The sequence below is a fragment of the Spinacia oleracea genome, chromosome 3 (genome assembly GCF_020520425.1).
Source record: "Spinacia oleracea cultivar Varoflay chromosome 3, BTI_SOV_V1, whole genome shotgun sequence".
NCBI classification, from domain to species: domain Eukaryota; kingdom Viridiplantae; phylum Streptophyta; class Magnoliopsida; order Caryophyllales; family Amaranthaceae; genus Spinacia; species Spinacia oleracea.
This window is the reverse complement of record NC_079489.1, coordinates 115,284,218-115,302,667: the sequence shown is the minus strand read 5'-3', so window position 1 is coordinate 115,302,667 and position 18,450 is coordinate 115,284,218. Positions and strand designations below refer to the sequence as shown.

At 42.4% G+C, this 18,450-nt stretch overlaps 1 protein-coding gene across 1 annotated transcript; it reads right to left on the bottom strand.

The window, feature by feature from the left end:
- Positions 1-212: 212 nt before the first annotated feature.
- On the bottom strand, positions 213-1,160 carry LOC130469989 (uncharacterized). Its single transcript, XM_056839542.1, has one exon. The coding sequence runs from the start codon at positions 1,158-1,160 to the stop codon at positions 213-215; it is 948 nt and encodes a 315-aa protein (XP_056695520.1).
- Between the last annotated feature and the right edge of the window lie 17,290 nt (positions 1,161-18,450).

The window sequence follows — 18,450 nt, the reverse complement described above, 5'->3', positions numbered from 1 at the left end:
TTGAGTGGCTTTATTGGGCCGTAAGTTCATCAGAGTTTTTGATGAGGGAAACATTGTCATAAAGTTAACATTTCGCTAAGTAGCGAAGATAAGCTGGCCGTTTTGTAGGCAAGCATTACAGGCCGTTTTGTGGGCTCTTACATAATTGCTAGGCCGTTTTGTAGGCTCATATTACATAAAGTATTCTAACTAGTCTAATGACATTCTACTATTTAGCCACTTTTCTCTATCTTGACTGGGATACTCTCGCTGGCAGTGGGTGGCTCCTCTTCATATTTCCTTTTGCCTTTAGCCCCGGCCGGGTCTTTCCTCCATGCTGACGGGTTACGAGTAGTGAGGTAGCAGTCTCTCGCTTGCTGTTGATCTCCATGTATAGTCCCTATCGCCCCATCGTCACATACATACTTCAGGAGCATGAGATGGGTGACGACCACTGCCTTAATCTTGTTCAGGGTGGGACGTCCCAAAATGACATTGTATGTTGTCAAGTCTCTGGCGATTAGGAAATCCACCCCCATCTTTCGTCCATCTTTACGTTCTCGATCCAATCCGAACCGGCAAGTGATGACGCCTACTGGATGTATGATGCTTCCTCCAAAGCCAATGATAGGGTAGTGTATGCTTTCTATGGTTTTAGGATCGTGAGCTAGGCGGCTGAGGCACTCCATGCTCATTATATCAGATGAACTTCCTGTATCTATCAAGATGCGCTTCACTCTCATGTTGGAGATTTTGATCTCGACCATGAGGGGGTCGTCATGCGGGGTGGCTACTCGTCCACCATCCGATTCACATATCTCTATTCGAGGGAACGGGTCCACCGGTGACTTCCCTGATAACATTACCTGACCTAGACGGCGGGCATAATCTTTCTGTCCCCTCATGGTGGGTCCTCCAGCGGCTGGTCCCCCTGATATGACGACTACAAATCCCCCTTCGCTGCGATTTCCTTCTGTAGCTGAGACATGTGACTTGTTTTTCTTATACTGATTCTTCCCTGTGTCGTGAGTACTCCTTTGCAGGTAGTTCTTTAGGTGCCCCTTGGAGGATAGGCCGTCCATGGCTCTCTTCAAGCTTCTGCAGTCCTTGGTGTCATGCCCTATATCTTCGTGGAACTGACAATACATCTTAGGATCTCGACTCTCAGCGGGAGATTTCATGGGGAAGGGTCGTTCAAGATCGAACCTAGTCCCGACGTCCACCAGGATCGTGAGAAGGTCCGTATTGTATTCGAAATATTCTCTTTCCTATGGACATCCTCTCTTTTGTCCAGGAGAATTAGTATCATGCTCTTTCGAAAGAGCCCAAGTACCATTTACCCGTGGGGCTCTCCTGTCTATCTTCTCTTTCTTCCTTGAGGAATCTGTCGCCTAACCAGCCTTTCCATCCTTGGACGCACTGCATATTTCTATTGCATGGATAAATGCTTCAGCCTCGTCCAAGACTTCATCCATAGTCCGAACACTCTTCTTAACCAAATCAAACTTGAATGATCCTTTCTTTAATCCTCTGATAAAATTATCGAAGGAGACGCCATCGGGCAGATCTGGGATCCGTCTGGCCTCTAGATTGAAGCGCTTAACATAGCTTCTCAGCGACTCATCTTTTCCTTGTTGAATGCGTCACAAATGCATGCTTGTTTTCCTTTCTTCCTTGTATGCCATGAACCTGGTGGAGAACAAGGTTTGTAATTCGTTGAAAGAGGCAATGGATCCCGGGGGCAGTCGTTCAAACCATTTGGACGCCACTCCTTTAAGGGTAGCAGGAAAGTATTTGCACCATGTGGCTTCATTAGTTCCTTGAACATACATGTGGTGACGGTATGCAACTAGGTGCATGTCTAGGTCGGTGGTACTGTCATAAGCTTCAATGGTGGGAGTTTTGACTTTAGGTTCTTTCGGGGCGTTCATTATGTCCTCGGAAAAGGGGGTGCTCATGTGCCTCAGCATCAAGTTATTCAACCCCTGTTGGATATGATAAGTTGGTTCACGACGGCTAGAGATCATACGAGGACGCATGCTCACTCGGTTAGGCGTCATCTGGGTTTGTCCTCGAGTAGAGGGGTAAAATGGGGGATCTTCCATAACTGGAGTAGATCCAGTGTCTGATAGTTCAGATTCAGCTTCATAGTGTTCCTAACGTCTCGAGGATGGCCGCAAGATGGCCTGTGGGTTTCCCCTGGAAGGTGGTCGCGTGACCTTCTCTCGCCGAGGCAGAAAGGCTTGATGGTCGCGGTCAATCTCCTAGCGCTCTGCCAAAGGACTGACTCCTCGGCTAGCTTGTGGACGTGAACTTTCTCCTGCTCTCCATACGTTGGATCTGAGTGGCATTCTGTTTATCCGATTGACGCCAAGACTGAGGGGCCTCTGCGGAGCCGCCCTTTCAGTGTTGTATATCAACATGTTTCTTCGTACTTCATACTGCAACGTGATACTCATCTGTTGTCGGAAGATTTGATTCATTTGTTGTTGGAATCCTGCCAGGAGTTCATGCAGTGATCCCATCGAGATAGGCAAGTCCAAATTTTCATCCAGCACGGCGTCCCGGACACTTGGGCTTAGGTGGCCGCCTGGTGGAGGTGCTTCCAGGACTGGTTCCTCCTCTACAATTACTTCGGCCTCCTGAACTCGGCGCGGCGTGCTTCCAACATTTGCAACTCGGTTTGCTTCCTCTATATGGAGTTGACTCCTTTCCCGGAGCCGTCTCTCCTCTACTTCACCATTATATTCTCCTTCAGATTGCGGCTCGGCCATGATACTATACCTCCCCACAGACGGCGTCAAATGTTGTGGGATCTTTTGTGGTGATGACGTGTCACGCGTTCCTCGGAGGTATCAAGTATGCGCTGGCACGAACTTCCTGCAACCTGCAAAACAAGAATATTCCCGTAGGAATATTCCCTCCGATGCCTAAGTAAGTATTGGCTAGAGAGAGAATTAATTTGTAGAGAGAAGGTAGAGCAAATATAGTTTAAGGTTGGTGGGAATGAATTGAATGCCCCTTTTACCTTGGGATCTGCACTTTTTATAGTGTTAGGGTTTCTTGGGACTTGATCTTAAAACCCTGGCCTTATGATTGGGTGCTTCCCCAGATTTATGACATGTGTCCGATAATAGGAGGCCTGATTAGACCTGTTGGGCCCTTTGCATGTTGGGCTTTTAGACATGATTTAACTAGGGATTCTTCTAATCAAAGGGGGTCATGGGCCTAAGAGATAGGCCCTGGGTCTGGATGCGGATATGGGCTCAGTATGGATTCTGGGTATCCATGCTGGAGAATCTCTGTCTTCCTTTTTGGCCATCCTAGTAAAGCCTTGTGGCAGTCTATTATTCTAGGCCACATCAATAACTATATGATATTTTATCCATTAGCATATAGAACATTTTAACTTTATGATTTAAAGAGGTACTTCCTCCATTCAGAAAATATCGCACCATTGTTGACTTTTACTCCTTTAACCCTTACTTTGACTCTTAAATCTCAAATCGTGTGCAAGTAAAAATTATAAAAAATTAATATTTAGAAATATAAATCGATACGAATCTAACATGACCCCACTTGACTAAAATTTCCTTACGTACGTATCACAATTGCCACAGCCGTAGTGTGAATAGCGTAAATAACAAATGGTCCGATATTTCCGGAACAGAGGGTGTATTAAAATTTTATGCTAATTGCCATGTCACTACCCTTTTTTGGGGTTATTATCATCATACACTTCCTATATTACACCATACACCAAAGTTAAATATATACAAACATATGCACTCAATCTACCAAAAGCCAACATATATTCATATATAAAAACTCATCCACAAATATTCATAACAAAATCCTATCATTCATTGACAAAGATCCTTAAAAAAAATCAAAGACCTTTCTAATGCCCAAAAAAAGAAAATACAAAAATAGGTCGGTAACCAATATCATTCATTGAGCTTGCCTAACTCGCATAGATCATCATCTTCTTCTTCATCGTTATTTGGCTGGTGATACCCGATAACATATGAGATCCAAATCCCCCTTAGCTCGTCAATCAATTTTTGAGAATACGTGTTAGGAACTTTGTTAAAATATAACAAAGCAAGGTAACATATAAGTTAATATACAAAATTAAGCATAATTTAGAAGCTAAAAGTACAATGTGAAGTTTAGAAGCTATTCAAGTTGGTCTTAACATAAACTATAAGTAGTGAACATAAGTTGTCTTTACTGTTAAGCAATTATTATGTACCTTTTTCACTAATCCACTAAAAGGAAAGCATGAATCCTACTTACATCATATATTATTATTAGTTGCACAAACTGAAGGAAATAATGCCCTTGGTCCAAGTATGCATTCATTGTTAAGTCTAATAAATGCGGTTTAGTATTAATTAATTATACAAGTTAATAATTCAGTGAGATCAAGTGAACTGTATGCCTAGCTAGAGGCCGCTTCAGTTCAAGTGGAATTAATAATATTAATCCACAGCTTACTCTTGACTGAACCCGTAGGGTCACACAAATAGTACGTGAAAGGATCAAGTATTTAAGTGAATTAAATACTCCATTTATGGATATTCGGAATCGACGGATCTCGGTTCCAGTGGAAGCTGAAATCGTCAAAAGACAAATTATGAATACTCCGGAAACGATGATATTGTCGGAAACGGAAATATGGATCGTATCGGAAATATAAATATTATCCAAGTCGTAGATGTTGCCGGAAACAGAAACATGGTACGTATCGGAAAATATTATCGGAAATGGAAATATTGCCGGAATCGGAAATATTGCCGGAAACGGAAATATTGTCGGAATCGGAAATATTATCGGAATCGGAAATATTATCGGAATCGGAAAATCATTCTGGAATCGGAAATATTAAATATTTGTTCGAAACGGAAAATAATTCCGGAATCGGAAATATTAAATATTGTTCGAATCGGAAATGAATTCCGGAATCGGAAAATTAATCGGAAGCGTGTCGTACGAAATAAACATCGGACGAGCTTGCTAGACGAAAAGCCCAGCACGAAGCCTGCGCCTAGCAAAGCCCGCGCGCAGCAAGGCAAGCACCGCAAGGCCCAGCCAAGCAACACGCAAGGCCAGGCCCAGCGAGGCCAGCAGGCTGGCACGCCCAAGCGTGGGCAGCAGCGCTGCTGGGCCGAGCTCCGCGCGCGCGCGCCCATCGCCCTTCGTGGGCTGTGCGTGTGTGTGCGTTAGTTCGTGCATGCATCGAATCCTTAAGCGTTTAGGATTAGTTCGATTAAAGATTATTTTCCTAAAATTACTAGAGTTAGTTGTTGAATTAAACACTAACTTAATAGATTCTAATAAGATTAGGTTAATTAAATCCTAGTAGGTTTCTAGTTTCGATGATCCTACCCTATAAATAGGTGATGGCAATCACAATTTATAATACATCAAAAAGTATTCATATAGTTTTAAGTTAAAAACTAGAGTTAATAATTTGCCACAAATTATAATCGAATAAACATAAAACCTTAGGCTAAATTCTTGTTAATTGAATCTAAGGCGGATCCGAACGTGTTGTGGACTATCTACGGAGGGACTACACTTGGAGCCCTAAACTTGTTCTTGTTCGGTTCGGGAGCAGCTAGGGAGGGCACGCTACAAATGTATGCATCCTAAATTATGCTAATTGTTATGTGGCAATTAATTTGGATTCCTGGCTTTATGGTTTTTCCGCATGAAATATATATGTTTTATATTTGTCATAACCTAACACAAACAATGGTTTTCAACTGTTGATGTGCTTTCCCTATTCTACATACATATACAAGAAGAGAAAAAAAAGGCAGCAAACACTTCAGAACAACAAAGAAGCAGAAACAACAAAGGACATAGCAGTTTACAGGAGAGGAACCACTTAGTAGGTGCAACCCTTAGGGTCGTTAAACCTTTTGTCTCATTACAATTATAGTTATACTTGCATCGTCCTTTACTACGCGTTGTATAAATAAGGGGGAGAGGAAAACAGAAAAGTATCTCGAGAGTATTTTGGTTGTTTTAGCATCATGAGAGTATCTCTGTGAGTTTACTGTATTTTGAGCTACCTGGTTGCTTGGAATATCTGAATTACTTACAGAATCTTTCACTAACTTCAAATAGTTCTGATATCATTTTCTCATCTTACCTACTTACTCAACATTTTGATCCGTGATTAAAATAAGAACAAACGATTTAAGAATGACTTTCTAACCATAACAATATCTTTTAGCTCAATTATACAACTGGTGGTTGATAACCATTCAGGTTGAGAACCCATTCAGTTACTTGCATGTAGAGGATAAAATACTCAAAGATCGTCCTTAATCATTATGTTCTACCTGTGCTTGATGAGATTATGCCCGGTTCAATCTACACCAGATTGCATGAATTCAAATACCACTTTCCACTCCATAGTTACCCCTTACATTAGTCCAATGAAAACTTTGAAAAGTACATGTACGAAAATAATGCTTTTACAATTTCCAAGACAACCACTGGAGTAATGTGTGTGTTTATTATTTTACTTGTTTTTATTAATTAAAAATTGCAATTTGGTAATGAATATAAGCCTCCAAGTAACCGATCCCACTCCCTCCTCTCCTGAAGGAAAAAAAAAAACCAGAGAGGGAGTTTAGAATAGTACATACTGAAAATCACAGGACAGAAAAGGCTGTAGGAAAATAGTTAAATGTTATTTACTGAAGAACGAGTTGAAAAAGTTTTGGTTTTTTAGATCTCGTTTGAACAATGCTTATTATTCTCAAATTCATTAATGACAGCTGATTTGGTTTCGGTTGCTGGTTTGAGGAATACTTGTCATAATCTAGGAAAGTATATGTCTTGTTAGCTAGTGAGGAGATATATAATTTAATTTTTGCATTTTCACATAAGGATGTTTCCTTGGAGGCGATAATTGGTTTGGTTATTTTTTATTCGTGCAGATTTAAAATCTTGATTTTGCTTCTATTCACGGTTTCAGGTGACTCTGGGAGTGACATAACAACAATAGCCTGCCCTACCCCTCCCTCTGTTACTGACACTGCATTTCTTCTAATGATTCCAGGTCCAATTTTTGATATATTTCATCATAAGATCTAATGCCAACAACCATCTCAAACACACAATCATGCATCTATCACAATTATAAATAAGGTAGGTCTCGATCATTAAGACACGATCTATATGCGCATTAGAAGAAATACCTTGTCAGGAACGATTATCTGTCTGGACTCTATTGTAGCGGCATACATAATATCCACTATCCTTGGAGCCTAGAGGCTGACGAGGGCACTATTACTCAAGAGAGATTAAATAAATTAAGCACCTAATAACACAACTTATTAACGAACTATGTATAAAGTGTTACAAAATCGTAATTAAGGTCAAATACCTCTATTTTTTCTACTTAATGAAAGGATTCTTCTTCATTTTCCTAATTTATTTTACGTGTTACATGTTAAATCTGATGATTTCCCTAAGTAATTGTAAAAGGTTTAGTTAAGTAAATAAACTTACGATAGGAAGAATATATGAGAAAATAAGTAATTTAGCACATACATGTTGATTATTGTTTGAGCAAATCCAGGAGGTTCATTTGTGCTCCAAACCGATCTAGGCAATGCTCCAATCCAACCCACGGACAAATAATAACTAACATCCAATACCGACTACACGCATAAAACAAAAATAATTTCAGATACAACAATTAACGTATAAAAGGATAGTATGTTGATTTGGGAAAATGCATAGCATATGTATTTTGGATTTTAGAGGTTGTTTTTTATGTGGCCTAAAAGAACGCCACCTGGCTGTACCATTAAAGCCCAGAAAGAAGGCCCAAAAGCCCATCAGCAGGCAAATCTCAAACCCACATGCACATGCAGGGCCAAGACCCATCAGTGGATCATGGGACCCACTTACTCAGGAAGGAGCCCATTTTGCTATTTCCCAAAGAGAAAGGTCCAAATACTTAAGAGGCCCACTTGGTCTAAACCAAGCCTCCAAAACATAGCAGGACACGTGTCCTGATCTTGCATAACATCCAATCATGCAGGACCAGTTCCCAAGAAACCCTAGCACTATAAATAGTGCAGATCCCTAGGTAAAAGGCAATCAATTCATTCCCACCAACCTAAAACTATCTTTGCTCTGTCTTCTCTCTACAAATTACTTCTCTCTCTAGCTTATACTTACTTAAGCATCGGAGGGAATATTCCTACGGGAATATTCCTACTGGAATATTCTTGTTTTGCAGGTTGCCAGAAGTTCGTGTCAGGTCATACTTGATACCTCCGAGGAACGCGTGCCACGTCAGCACCATAAAAGATCCCACAACATTTGGCGCCGTCTGTGGGGAGGTACAGTGTCATGGCCGAACTACACTCTGACAGAGAGTACGCTGGTGAAGGAGAAGAGAGACGGCCCCTCGAAAGAAGCCAACGACACATAGAAGAAGCCAATCGAATCGCAAATGCAGGAAACACACCGCGACGGGTGCAGGAAGCTGAGGTGGTTGTAGAAGAAGAACCAATGACCGAGGCGTCTCCGCCAGGCGGCCATCTAAGTCCCAGCGTCCGAGACGCCGTGCTAGATGAGAATCTAGATTTTCCAGTCTCGGTAGGCTCCCTACGCGAGATCTTAGCAGGATTCCAACAGCAAATGAATCAGACCTTTCGACAACAGATGAGCACTACATTGCAAGATGAAATTCGGAAAAATATGCTAATCTACAGGGCTGAGAGGACGGCTCCACAGAGACCCCTCAGCCTAGGCGTCAATCGGATAAGCATAATGCCACTCAGATCCAACGTATGGAGGGCTGGAGAAGGTTCTCGTCCACAAGCAAGCAGGGGAGTCAGCCCTGTGCCTGAGCACTCGGGAAACGGCCGTGACCCCCCCACTTTCTTACCTCGAAGGGACCGGTCATATGACCATCGTCTAGGGGAAGCCCACCAGCCGTCTTACGGCCTGCCTCAAGACGTCAAGAACATTATGAAGCTGAATCTGAACTATCAGACATCGGGTCCACTCCTGTGATGGAAGATCCGCCATTTTACCCCACTACACGTGGACAGACCCAGATGACGCCCAACAGAGTAAGCATGCGCCCCCGCCTGCTATCCAACCGCCGTGAACCAACTTATCATATTCAGCAAGGGTTTAACAATCTGACGCTAAGGCACATGAGTACCCCCTTTCTCTGACGAGATCATGAACGCCCCGAAGGAACCCAAGGTAAAAACTCCTACAATTGAAGCTTATGACGGGACCACCGATCCTGATATGCACCTTGTCGCATACCGCCATTATATGTATGTTCAAGGAACCAATGAAGCCACTTGGTGCAAATACTTCCCAGCCACGCTCAAAGGAGTAGCGTCTAAATGGTTTGAACGGCTACCCCCAGGATCAATTGCCTCTTTCAACGAACTACAAACTTTGTTCTCTACAAGGTTCATGGCATACAAAGGAAGAAAGGAAAACAAGCATGCATTTGGGACGGATCCAACAGGGGAAAGACGAGTCCCTAAGAAGCTACGTGAAGCGTTTCAACCTAGAGGCCGGGCAGATCCCAGACTTGCCCGATGGCGTCTCCTTTGATAATTTTATCCGGGGATTGAAGAAGGGATCCTTCAAGTTTGATCTGGTTAAGAAGAGTGTAAGGACTATGGCAGAAGTCCTGGACGAGGCTGAAGCATTTATCCATGCAACAGAAATATGCAGCGCGTCAAAGGAAGGAAGGATTGGAGAAACAACAGACTCCTCCGGAAAGAAGGATAAAGTGGACCGAAAAGCCCCACGAGTGAATGGCACATGGGCCCTCTCAAAAGAGCATGATACCAACTCTCCTGGGCACAAGAGAGAACGACCGCAGGAAAGGGAATATTTTGAGTATAACACATATCTCCTCACCATACTAAAAGACGTTGGGACAAGGTATGAACTTGATCGACCTTTCCCCATGAAATCTCCTGCTGAGAGTCGAGATCCCAAATTATATTGCCAGTTCCATGAAGACATAGGACATGAAACTAAGAATTGTAGAAGCTTGAAAAGGGCTTTAGATGGCCTAGCCTCCAAAGGACACCTCAAGAACTACTTACAGAAGAATGCTCATGGCTTTGGAAAAAACCAATACAAAAAGAACAAGTCACCTGCCTCACCTACCAAGGGACAGAACAGCGACGGAGGATTTGTAGCCGTCATATCTGGAGGACCGGCCGCTGGAGGACCCACCATGAGAGGACAGAAAGATTATGCTCGCCGCCTAGGACAAGTGTTGTTGTCAGCAAAAGCACCCATGGATCCATTCCCAAGGATAGAGATATGTGAGTCAAATGGTGGACGGATAGCCACTCCGCATGATGATCCCCTTGTGGTCGAATATCTACTAAATAAACAATACCCAGTGCTAATAAACACAAAGGGTTCAGACGTCCAACATGACGCCTTCTCTTCGGAAGGCGCCCAAAAAAGAGAGAAAGAAGACTCAACAAGAGCAAACATTCAGACATAAGACCTCCTCCTTGGATAGCGTCTAAAAAGACTAATCGTTTGACGGCCTGAGAAGTGGCCTAGATTAGCGCCTCAAATTAGGCTGATCACCTAAAACACTGAGGTTCCCGTCCAACAAATGGACCCAAAAAGAATTCCCAAGGAATCAGTAACGAACTGAAATGGAATTAAAATAAAATAAAGTGCACAAAGGCACAAAATGTTTATACAAGCGCTCAAGGCGCAAACAAACCAAATCAAATAAATGCCAAAAGGCACCAAAGTTATTACAAACGCCCACGGCATCATTCAAACCAACCACGAGAAAAGCTGCTCAAGGATGAGGGGCAATAGAACTCCCGTCCTGGACGTCTTGGCCTTTAGGGGAGTTCAACTCGTCCTCCTCCATGTCCTCCTCCCCGTCACTAACGAACTCAGGGGGATCTAAGCCTAGGCGTCTAGCCGTCGAAACGGCCATCTGGTAGGAGATACGACGTTTGAACCAGGAAAAGTCTTTCCCGTCCATAGACCGATCCCACACCTTTTGGGCACTCTCCAAAATGGACTCCTCGCCCAACTTGAAAGAGCTCGCAGCCTCCTTGCGCACGGCCTCAATCTTTCCCTGCATGGCCTTGAGCTGACCCTCAAGGACGTTCACCTTGGAAGAGAAATTAGTCACCCGCTCCGAGATGGAGGAGTACTCCTTTCTCAGCACGGCCAGCCTCTCCTCATGCTCCAGCAATTTCTCTTTATACTTCTCGGCTTCCTCCTCAGCCTTCCTCAGAGCTTCCGTTTCGGACTTAATCTTCTTATCCGCGTCCAAGTTGATCAATCTGGCTGTCTTCTCAGCATACTGCTCATGATTCTCAATCTGGTCCTTGTGCTTGAGCATCTCATTATGCATATCAAAGCGGTAGTTCCTACTCTCGGCACAGATGATACGAGTTTAAAAACTCGTTGTATAAACAAGGATAGTTGATTAACAAGCTAGACCTTTAACTCGTTGATCGTGAATGCAAGACAAGACCTATTGACTCACAATCAGTTCTTTGAATAGGAAACGCGTCCAAAACAAAGAAAAAAAAAAGCTGAATTATAAACTATAATTCGAAATGTAACAAACAAGTGTTTTAATCATCCAGTTGGTTGTTTATTCCAATCAAGAAGCTGACTATAAATAGCCAAAAACCAACAGCTACAAGAGCTTTAAACGGCTAATTAAGAGCCATTTAAGAGCCTTTAAAACTGGCAGTTACAAGCTCTAAAGCCTCCTAATTCAGTCACTAAATTGGAGGTTACAAAGGCTTAAAACTCTCCTTACAAACAGCAATAATCAAAGCTAAGTAATGACTGAATTTAAATTGGGGATTTAAACAAATATCCCTTTATTAAGCAGACTTTAACCAAAGCAATTAAAAATAATAAGTGCGTACAATCTGTTTAAACAAGCGGACCAATGTGATTAAACGGACCAGTTTGATTAACGTACCACCTTGATAATAAGGACCATATAACGAGCTCACTCAATCCAAGTCACCATGCACACAAAATGAGCCATTGAACCCAAATCAGTTTTTGTTCCAATTGCTAGCATAAGACTATCACTTTCATCCATAACCGTATCATCCCCTCCCCCTTTAAAAGGAATTGACCTCAATTCAGCAAGGCCATCATCATCAAGATAAGGTGAAAGATCACCTACATTGAAAGTAGCATGGACACCATAGTCTCCCGGAAGCTCAATCTTGTAAGCATTATCATTCACACGTGCAACCACCTTGTAAGGACCTTCAGCCCTAGGCATAAGCTTGTTCTTGCGTTTGCTTGGAAAACGCTCTTTCCTTAAATGAACCCAAACCAAATCACCTTCTTCAAACAACCTCGGTTTGCGATTCTTATTTGATTTCTGTTTATAAGAGGCATTAATAGCTTCAATTCGCTCACGAACTTGTTGGTGCAGTTTCATCATAGACTTTAACTTAGCATCGGCATCCTTGTGAACCAACTCATCTTTTGGTAATGGAATTAAATCCAAGGGCAAGTATGGATTAATCCCATATACTACCTCAAATGGAGAATGACAAGTAGCATAAGTAGGAGACCGATTATAAGCAAATTCAGCGTGAGCAAGCTTGACATCCTAATCCTTTTGCGTTTTACTTACCAACCCTCTCAATAGCGTTCCCAAGGTTCGATTTGTCACCTCTGTTTGCCCATCAGTTTGAGGGTGATGTGAAGTGCTAAACAATAACTTGGTTCCCACCTTTCTCCACAATGTATTCCAAAAGTAACTCAAGAACTTGGAATCTCGATCAGAAACAATAGTCTTTGGAATTCCATGCAAACGAACAATCTCCTTATAATACAAATCAGCCACATTACAAGCATCATCCGTTTTGTGACAAGCAACGAAGTGAGCCATTTTTGAAAATCTATCCACCACGACCATAATAGCATCCTTACTTCTTTGAGTACGAGGCAAAGCCACTATAAAATCCATGGATACATCTTACCAAGGGCGAACTGGAACAGGCAAAGGTGAGTATAAACCGGGTTTGAAAGAACTCTTGGCCATATGACAAGTCACACATTTATTCACAATGTTCGTTACATCACCTAACATTTTAGGCCAAAAGAAATGTTCTCTCAATATTTCCAAGGTCTTGGCTATGCCAAAGTGACCAGCCAATCCTCCACCATGAGCCTCACGCACTAGTAACTCACGAATTGAATGCTTAGGAATACAAAGGCGATTACCGTTGAAAAGAAACCCATCTTGCAACATGTACTCCCCATAAGCACCAACTGCACATTTCTCGAATGCAACTCCAAAATCACCATCATCATGATAATAATCTTTTAAGGTTTCAAACCCCAACAAACGAACATCAAGTGTAGCAAGCAAAGTGTACCTTCGTGATAATGCATCAGCCACCACATTGCTTTTACCATCTTTGTATTTCGAAGAAAAATGAAAGGATTGCAAGAACTCAACCCATTTAGCATGCCTTGGGCTCAATTTTTGTTGCCCATTAATATACTTCAAAGATTCATGATCAGAATGCAAAACAAAGTGGCTAGAACGCAAATAATGACTCCAATGATCCAAAGCTCTAACAATGGCATAGAACTCTTTATCATAAGTGCAATAATTCAAACGAGCACCCCCTAACTTTTCCGAAAAATAAGCTATGGGACGCTTACCTTGGATCAAAACAGCACCAATCCCCACTCCACTAGCATCACACTCGACCTCAAAAGGTTGAGAGAAATCTGGCAGCGCCAAAATAGGAGCAGCACACAAACGCTCTTTAATCACATCAAACGCCTTTTGAGCGTCCTCTCCCCATACAAAAGCACCTTTCTTCAAGCAACTAGTGATAGGACTAGTAATAGTACTGAAATCACGAATGAAACGTCTATAAAATGAAGCAAGACCATGAAATGAACGCACCTCACTTATAGTTTTAGGATTAGGCCACGATTTGATAGCCTCGATTGGACTGATCCACGGACACTCCATCTTTCGAAACCACATAGCCCAAGAATACAACATTGTCAACAAGGAATGAACACTTCTCTAGCTTCCCGTAGAGTCTTTGAGCTCTAAGTGTTTCAAAAACATCCCTCAAATGAATCAGATGCTCCTCTTCGTTCCTACTATACACCAAGATGTCATCAAGATATACCACAACGAATCTGCCCAAAAATGATTTAAGCACTTCGTTCATTAGCCTCATAAACGTACTAGGAGCATTAGTGAGACCAAATGGCATGACGGTCCACTCATACAAACCATGTTTTGTCTTGAAAGCTGTTTTCCACTCATCTCCTTCACGCATCCGAATCTGATGATAACCACTTCGCAAATCAATTTTTGAGAACAACTTCGAACCATGGAGCTCATCTAACATATCATCAAGTCTCGGAATTGGAAAACGATAATTGATGGTAATGTTATTCACAGCCCTACTATCAACACACATTCGCCATGTTCCATCTTTCTTAGGCACAAGCAACACCGGAACAGCACATGGACTCAAGCTTTCTCTAACATAGCCTCGATTCACAAGTTCATCAATTTGCTTTTGTATTTCCTTTGTTTCCTCCGGATTGCAACGATAGGCAGCCTTATTAGGCAAAGAAGTTCCTGGAATAAGATCAATTTGATGTTCAATACCACGAATAGGGGGCAAACCTGGTGGTAATTCATCCGGAAATACATCCTTGAACTCAAACAGCAATTCGGCAATGGGACTGCCTTCTTTCCAATTTTGGCCTTCAATTGGACTCTCCTTAGCCACGAGCAAATACACCAACTCTCCATGATCAAGAGCTTGCTCAATTTCTCGTTCACTAGCCAACATGGTGAGATTCAGCTTTTTCTTTTGTTTCACACTCATGGATCGAACCGCTTGAGATGACACAGGCTTTAGCACAATTTTCTTGCCTTTGTCTCTCAATTCGTACTCATTGCTTCTCCCTTTATGAATCACGTCCCTATCAAACTGCCAAGGACGACCCAACAAAATATGACAAGCATCCATAGGAATAACATCACAAAGAACTTCATCCACATACGAACCCATAGTCAAACCAACCCTTACTTGCTTCGACACTTTTACACTATTACCATCATCAAGCCAATGGAGTGCGTATGGCCTAGGATGGGCAGTAGTGATTAAGCCTAATTTTGACACCATTTCACTAGAAGCAGCATTGGTACAACTCCCCCCATCAACAATTACACTACATCACTTATCTTTCACTAGACATTTAGTATAAAACAACTGATCTCGTTGGTCTAGATCAGTAGGTGAAATTTGAGTTTGTAGCGCTCTAAGAACCAGATTTGTGTCCTAAATTGGAGCCTCATACCCTTCCTCTTCCTCCTCATCACCACTCTCATCAAACACAAATACGTCCCCCAACCTCTTTTCCTCTTCCAACAACTCCTCACGACATTCAACAGCTTCTTTCAAGGTCACTACTCGTTTATTTTGACACGCATTTTGATAATGCCCAAACCCTTGACACTTAAAACAACGCACCTTGGACAGACTTGTTTCTTTGGTTGGGTTAGATAGTTTAGGGGCAGCCGTAGAATTACTTGAACCTACGGTACTAGGTGATGTGTTTGGTTTCAAGCTAGGTTCGGATTTAGCCCAAGACTTGGCTTTACCATCCATACTAGACCCTCCCCCATATTTTGCCTTCCCTTGATTTTCCAATTTTAAACAAAGTCCACAAAGAGTGTCAAAATCAGAATATGGATAAAGGTCTACGGTATTGGCAATATTATAATTTAGACCCCTTAAAAATCTGGACAGTTTTTGTTCCTCAATTTCCTCAATTTCTCCCATTGAGGACAACTTTTCAAACTCATCAATATATTCAGCCACACTCATTTTTCCTTGCCTCAATTCGGCAATTTTACGATAAGTTGTTATTCTATGAGTTGTTGGCACATACCTTTTACGTAGCTTACGTTTCAAAGACTCCCAAGAGGTAATTTTCTCCTTCCCTTCATGTATTCTCTTGGATTTCAGTCCCTCGAACCACAATGAAGCCCCTCGTCCTAGCTTCAATATGGCATATTTGCAACGCTTCTCATCATCAATGTCCTTGAAATCGAACATTCTCTCTATTTTGCGCTCCCACTCCAATAGGCTTCCGGATCTGTTCCACCAACAAATTCAGGAAGTTCGGTGACTTTGAATTCATCCATAGCCCGTAGATCACGCCTAGGAGGCCTACGATACCCCCCATCTCTAACGTTCTTCAAGGCTTCTTGGAGATGTTGTAGAAAGTCAGGATCATCAAAATCCATATTTCAGTTTGTAAGAATTACGAACAGCAGCTCTTTTTTTTTTTCTTTTTTTTTTTTTTTTTTTCTTTTTTTTTTGGGCGGATCACACGAACAGCAGCTCTGATACTAATGATACGAGTTTAAAAACTCGTTGTATAAACAAGGATAGTTGATTAACAAGCTAGACCTTTAACTCGTTGATCGTGAATGCAAGACAAGACCTATTGACTCACAATCAGTTCTTTGAATAGGAAACGCGTCCAAAACAAAGAAAAAAAAAGCTGAATTATAAACTATAATTCGAAATGTAACAAACAAGTGTTTTAATCTTCCAGTTGGCTGTTTATTCCAATCAAGAAGCTGACTATAAATAGCCAAAAACCAACAGCTACAAGAGCTTTAAACGGCTAATTAAGAGCCATTTAAGAGCCTTTAAAACTGGCAGTTACAAGCTCTAAAGCCTCCTAATTCAGTCACTAAATTGGAGGTTACAAAGGCTTAAAACTCTCCTTACAAACAGCAATAATCAAAGCTAAGTAATGACTGAATTTAAATTGGGGATTTAAACAAATATCCCTTTATTAAGCCGACTTTAACCAAAGCAATTAAAAATAATAAGTGCGTACAATTTGTTTAAACAAGCGGACCAATGTGATTAAACGGACCAGTTTGATTAACGTACCACCTTGATAATAAGGACCATATAACGAGCTCACTCAATCCAAGTCACCATGCACACAAAATGAGCCATTGAACCCAAATCAATTTTGGTTCCAATTGCTAGCATAAGACTATCACTTTCATCCATAACCGTATCAACAGCGGAGAAAAGCTGTCGAAGATAAAATAGAGTTAAAAAAAAAGTATATATAATAATAAAATACAGAGATCCAGGAGTAAGTGTCTCACATCAAGGACGAGGGACTGAATGGACCCAAAGAACCCCAAGTCAATCCCGGGGAGTAACCTCACATACTCCTCAGGAATGGCCGCATACACGTCCGCAAGGATCTTATCCTTCGCCTCTGAGATAAAACCGTCAGAAGGGGGGATGCTCGCCACCTCGGCCCGCCGCATCCGCTTGAACATCTCAACTGAACCAAACGTCAAGTTATCAAACATCATGCAAATACCGACTTGACACAACAGATTTAAAGTATAGAAACACTAACCAATTGGCGAAGCTGTAGGAGGCATGGAGGCATTATCGGTAGAAGGAGCTTCAGCTTCCTTGCCTTTACCCTTGTCCTCCTTGGACGAGGTGGTGGCGTCAGCAGCCTCAGCCTGTTCAGCTGCTACTTCGTCAGCAGTCGCTCCGGCAGCGAAATCCCCTTCGATGTCCACCTGGGGAGGGACCTCCTTTTGCTCAGGTGGAGGAATGGACGCCTGGTTAACCTCTCCCCCAGCTAGGGGAGCAGACGGTTTTGGTACCGACGGCTTTGCTGCAGCATCGGCCGTACCCATCTTCTTAAACAAGGGCCGTTTTGGCTTAGGAGCCTCCGTCGAAGATGCAGGACGCTTCTTCGTAGCTGACGAAGTGGGCTCCTAAAAAATGTAGGAAGTCAACGACCAAATCGTAATCAGAAAAGAATACAGAGGCATAGTAAAAAAAATAATAAATAAAAATTACCTTGGCGACGTCACCAGAGGCACCCTCGTCGGACTTCTTGGAGGAGTCCTTTTTCTTGGCCTCCACGGCCTTGAGAATGTCCTCAGTGTATACCTCGGATAACCAAGCGGGTACGTCCACTACGCCCTTGTCTTCGGAGGATAGGTGATCCATGGCAGAATCTACAAAGCCAAGGGTTAGTAAAAAAAAAAAAAAAAGAGAGCGATGTTGAGTGAAAATCTATGGAAAACTACCTCTACTCAAATAGGAACAAAGACCAACGGCTGAAAGAAAGACTATATTGGTGAACTGGCCTACATGGGGAAGCCAAGCATTAGGCACCCAGGCATGGATCTTTGACGACAGCCGATACATCTCGGCCTGGAACAGGGGCTTTACTAGTCCCCATTCCCTTGACAAAAGGCGAGGGAAGGCGTCATCTTTAGATAAATAGCGGGGCCGACGGTTCCACCTAGAAAGACGTCTTGAAAGAGAGAGGTCTTCCATTCGAACAATAGACTACTTCTTCCTCCACCAAACC

What these genes read in the sequence shown, in the direction of transcription:
- LOC130469989 (XM_056839542.1), bottom strand. Translation starts at nt 1,160, where the DNA reads ATGAAATCTCCCGCTGAGAGTCGAGATCCTAAGATGTATTGTCAGTTC.